Here is a 5,750-nt window from a genome sequence, read left to right on the forward strand (position 1 = left end):
AGTTTTGAGAAGGGAAACGGTGAAGTTACTACCACGGATGTGACTGTTACCGATGATGGGACATTTACTGATGAAGCGGATGAACCCCACATGAAGCAGAAGCCAACAAGACGGTGACCAGTACGGAAGAAGATACGTCCCGTAAAATTAAGAGACTTTGTTGAATTGTAATTTTGTCTTTGTAATTCTGTACAGTTAATTAAGTTATTGTTAATTGTTATTGGTTTATTGTATGTGGTTATTTTTCGGGACGAACAATATTAAGGAGGGGGCAGAGTTGCATCATCAAGATCACGTGACTATTCTCAAGCCCTCTAGTTTCTAGAACTATCTTGTTCCTTCATGAATGCCCTAGCATTTACTAGATAGGGTAGTCTAGTATATATATAAGAGGGTGACAACGTGACGCAAGAATGTAATGTGTGTGTAGGTAATGAGTAATTGAACTGCAGTCAGAGAGAGACGTATTGTTGAAGTTAACGTTCGTTTATATAGCGTTTGTTTTAGCGTGATTGTTGAAATCAAGTGTATCGTAAAGTTATATTCGGAAAGAATAAACCAGTTTTATTAAGTAAATACTTGTGTCGCTAAAGTTTCGTCGGAACGAAGTTACGGGAAGTTAATTAACAAACAGAGACGTAACATTACTGTAGATTGATGGGTCTAATTAATTTGTTTTGCTTATGATCCTATGTATCCTTCAATAATCTGTGATGTTGTTTCAAAGTGAACAGTCATGTAGAAAAATATATTAGGGGCATTAATCTTTGTTACAGGATAATACCTAGATTAGTGGGTCTAATTAATTAATTGTGTTAATGATTTAATTTCTCCTTCAAGAGTTTATGGTATTGTGTAGGTAGGTACTTAGTATTCTACCAAAAGCTTAATGACTACTTTTTAGATCAGTATTTAGTAAGTTAGATCAATGATATTACTGTACTAAGATTTCATATTGACTTTTTTCTATAGGTCATTACCTGTATCCTGGAAAAGGAGAATGGAACAAAGTGGATATCATAGCCCAACTTCATTCCAAAGTATATGTCGTATCTGGCCCTCATTGCAAATTGACATTTTGGTACCATATGTGGGGAAAACATATGGGAAGCCTTTCTGTTATACTAAAGAATACTCAGTTAAATACAAAGGTATCTATGCTTTTTTTACAGACGAAAAGCCATTACAGGTTGGATTTTTTTAGCATAGTCTCTTTCCTTTTAATTTATCATAACAATGAGTTTAGAATTCAGGGATGAGTGATTTCATATCTTGTGTGATAAATGAATTATAGCTTAAGAAGAAGTTCCTCCATATTTCATTAGGGAAAGTTTTAGATCCTTGATGAGAATAACTTCTCTGTTCTTAGTTTCTGCTCGCTACATGCTTGCATGTCCATGAACAGAAGTTTTGATCCAGTTTTATGTAATGGCTTCTGAATTATTTCTTCAGCTTGCAGTGAGGCAAGAGTTAAGGGTAAAGGAAGGTATTCTCATCAAGGACCTGAAACCTTTCCACAACAAAATGGAAAATGTATTAGACCTGCATTGCCTTGTACTTTATTTTGAAAAAATAGGTAAAAATCAGACTATTTTATTAATTCTTGTCAAACGTTTATGCTTTTATCAAATGTAGAAATCGATGAAAATAATAAAAAGGTAAGTAAATATGAGCCTAGGCAAACATTATTGTGACAGTAACAGTCTGTGTTGTTTTATTGAGGTCTTTAGATATTTAAAAAGTGATTTTTATGAATAGTATTACTAACACTAGTACTTGTTTTTCTTTGAATGTAGTCACATTTTATTTTTTCATAGTTGCTTATATTTTAAAGTAGTAGTAAATTTATTTATTTTTCTTGAAACACTGATGATCATCATGTAACACAATTAATGTGCTACACTGATTATTACTTAGTATTTGAAAAAATGTATTATGCCATTGATAATATAAATTTAATTGACTTATTAGAATATACTAAAATCCTATGTTTATATTATTCTTTTAAAAAAATTGGACTTAACCAACATTGTAAGAGCCCTGGGGCCAAGTTGACACCAAATTAGCAAACTGATTCAAACACTGATGAATCAGACAAATATTTATTAATTAATAGGTTAATAGGCTGAAGTGTGGCAGTTTACTTGATAAGCTAAGTAGTAATTTAAAAAATATGTATAGTTTTGAAATTTCAACCACAGAGGGTATGAATAAGTGCTACATAAAGAGGTATAAAGTGAGAGTAACAGATTATTAAACATAACTAAATAAAGTGAAATATTCAAATTTGATGACTCATAAGTTTGGCTGGGGTATATTAATATGTATATTGTCATCATAAGAATTCTCGGAAAAATAAGAGCACCCAATAATTAATAATGGCTGGAGATGGCTTGAATGGGTAATGAAGAAAAACTTTAATATAAGTTTAACATAACAGCAAATGTACAACGTTTCGACAAGTACCTGATGATGACAAAACCTTGTCGAAATGTTGTACATTTGCTGTTATGTTAAACTTATATTAAAGTTTTTCTTCATTACCCATTCAAGCCGTCTCCAGCCATTAAAAGTGAAATATTGCTTTAAAGATTTAGCTAAAAGTTCATGTACCCTGCATAATCCTATATCTTTTATATATTTGCATTTATCTATATAATATTTACCTTTTTCCTCCATAGTTGATATAGAGTGATCTAATTATACAGATTGAGAAGGTTACTGAATTTTTGATTTAACATGTAATAATGGAGAAGACAGTGTGGAATAGTAAATTGTGTTAGAAGTATCACATCTAAAATTATTATAGCTTATAGATTAAATTTTTGACTTGTGATGCAGAATATAGTTGTTTATAATGTAAGTAGTGGAACATAAGCTGCAATTTGTAATAGATATCCCGTAGAATCTTTGTAATTTTCTTGATTTAACCTCTAAAAATGAAGAAGACAGTGTGGAATAGTACATTGTGTTAGAAGTATCAGATCTAAAATTATTACAGCTTATAGATTAAAGTTTTGATTTGTTGTACAGAATAAAGTTGTTTGGAATGTAAGTAGTGGAACATAACCTGCAATTTGTAATAGATATCATATAGAATCTTTGTAATTATCTTGGAAATAATTAAACAGTGAGTTACTGAATCTGAAGTTTTTAAAATTATATAAGATAAATTTTAATTTTCTATTGTAAAAAAAAAAAGTTTGATAAGTTGTTGAAACATAAGTTGAGTAATTTAAAATTTTCAGGCCCAAACCGTATGGACACAAGCAGGAGATCAAGGAAATGCATGGCATCAAGCTTCGATAGAAATAAACTACCGTCGTCAGTTTAGTCTCATGTTTGAGGCTAAGCATGGCAGTGGTTTTATGACAAATATGGCAATTGATGACATTAAATATTTAAACTGTAACCCAGGTAAGGCAAAAAAAAAGTTTACTTCGTAACCCATATAGGTTAAATATAACTTTACTCTTTTTAATATTGAAAAATCATAAAAGGATTTTGGCTCAATAATGAGAAATTGTATAATATCAACATTGTATCGTCTAAAAGCTCACATCTTGTCAGCACTCTTTCGAATGCTGTATAAAACCCCTTATCATCCAGTTAGCTTGAATGTCTAAATTCTCAAACATTATCTTTATATTATTTAAAATATACATCTCTTTAATGTTCAGTTGTTTACATACAAATTAAATTTGATGTATTGTTATAATGCATTGTAACTGAAAAGTCAATATTACAAAAGTATTCTATAAAGGAAAAAAAAATGTTAAAATATTTTAAACTCAAGGGACTCAAATGTAGAAAGCCCAATTTGTAAAGAAGCTAAAAAAGTGTCATATGAGAAATGTGTAATTAATGTTTTTGTGCAAAAACATGGTTTGGTAGAAAACTTCATGTAAAGAGTAGCACTTGAAATGGAATAACAAATTAATAAGACAAAAGTGAAAGGTAAAAACTAGAGGCTCCAAAATGTGCTAAAGAAAAATGTTCTTTGCAGACATGTGTTTGATTATCATATTACCTTTATTCATTTATTGAGGTTAATTTTGAAAATATAAAGGGCTGTTTGGTGTCTTGTGATATGCCTAACTGTAAAGAAACTACACCACTTTCTTTGAATATATTTTTCATTGTTATTAATTTGGATTTATAACATGCACAGTTAACTCCATCATATGTAATATGTGTACAATATTTAATGCTTTTGTGAAATAGTTCAAGATCACTATCAATACACATGGCTGGATGCTTTTTAAGAAACCATATTGTAAGTGTCTGATGGAAATTCCAGTTGTATAATAATTGCATTATTTTTTTCAATACTCTTTTATATTTCAATGCTCTTTTGAAATGGATTTAAGCAGCTTGTTCAACTGTGGACTAAGTTTTCTATGTAGTTTTCTAGTCATTTTTCTTCAAGACATCTGGAGATCAAGGAAATGGCAGGAAAAGTCCATAGAAAATGTAGTCTGTATATTTCACTGTTCTTCTAAAACATTAAGCTTGAATTATTTTTGCTCTTTAAAAATATGGGTGAGTAATGATAACATACATTCCTATTAGAGTAAATAATTTTTAATTTGTAAAAGATGTTTTATTGACATCTTACTAAAGCACTTTGTTTTTTAAACCTTCAGTTTTTCCGTGTAATTTTTTTAATTAATTAAATTTTTGTTTATTTTGTCCCCATGGTATACTTTACTTTTTCTGCCATTTTCTAAGAATGATGTGATTCAACTGAGTTAATAAAAGATAGAGGTTTTCTGTTTTACACTGACTGAAAATATTCAGTGAAAGAAAGTTCATAAAAGGTTTTTATTTGGTTTGTTTTGTGTGGGATGTAAGAGTTATTTTTGTTAGTTACAAATCTAGTTTATTCTTTGTAGATTCCCCACCTTTAACATGTATTACTGGAGAGTGGCAGTGTAGTGACATTGCACAGTGCATCAAGATATGGGAATACTGTGATGGCAAATATGACTGCAAGGACAAATCAGATGAATACAAATGTAGTAAGTTTTTTAATAAACCTAAAATAAATGAGAAAATGTATATGAACTACACTGTACACCAAATTACTGATGCAAGATTGTGCAACTTACAGATGGTTTTCTCTCAAAACTGTTTACAAACATTTGTAATTTTAGCTATATTCTTTTCAGGTAAGATTAATGTTTCATCATTGTTTTTCTATGATGTCCATTTTTCAAATTTTCCAATATTTTTGCCATTTTAGGAGATCCTGTTGAAGACATTTGTAATACGTCTTTTGTTAGTTATGAATAACAATAATATTTGGGAAATGGAATTAATTTAACCTTTCCAATGCAAATCTAAATTTTCTTACAAAATCAGAAATAATAGCTTTACTTTAATGTTAGTTTTAGGATTTTTATAATATTGCCTGTGTATTAAATTCTGACAATGTACAGAAACTGAAATTGAAGTTAGAAGTTTTGCTTGATTCCTATATACTGCAGAGAAACTTTCATGCTTTAATTTTGAAGCTTTGTGAATAACACTCCTTAAATCATGATGTGTGCTAAGCATAATTAATAGCACATGCAAAATCTGTTCCACGACTGCTGGTTTTGTATTTATACTTGTTTACTCTTAATTCTACTTAAAAAATTAGTTAAGTGTGAACTCAGAAAGGCATGTTAGAACAGTTACCAATGATTTTGTTTTGATCAATTTGGATATGATGCCCATGATATATTTTCTAAAATTCTCTGAAATTA

The 5,750-nt window shown here is 29.8% G+C and overlaps 1 protein-coding gene across 1 annotated transcript in view; it reads left to right on the forward strand.

Moving 5' to 3' along the window:
- The window catches only part of LOC106466712 (MAM and LDL-receptor class A domain-containing protein 2-like), a 141,534-nt gene that overhangs the window by 113,946 nt on the left and 21,838 nt on the right, over positions 1–5,750 (forward strand). Inside the window, exons 43-45 of the mRNA XM_022394788.1 lie at positions 973–1,151; positions 3,249–3,417; positions 4,896–5,021. Of these exons, the coding sequence (XP_022250496.1) occupies positions 973–1,151; positions 3,249–3,417; positions 4,896–5,021 (474 nt within the window). The remainder of the gene's footprint in view (positions 1–972; positions 1,152–3,248; positions 3,418–4,895; positions 5,022–5,750) is intronic.

Source organism: Limulus polyphemus, unplaced genomic scaffold (genome assembly GCF_000517525.1).
Source record: "Limulus polyphemus unplaced genomic scaffold, Limulus_polyphemus-2.1.2 Scaffold2355, whole genome shotgun sequence".
Lineage (NCBI taxonomy): Eukaryota > Metazoa > Arthropoda > Merostomata > Xiphosura > Limulidae > Limulus > Limulus polyphemus.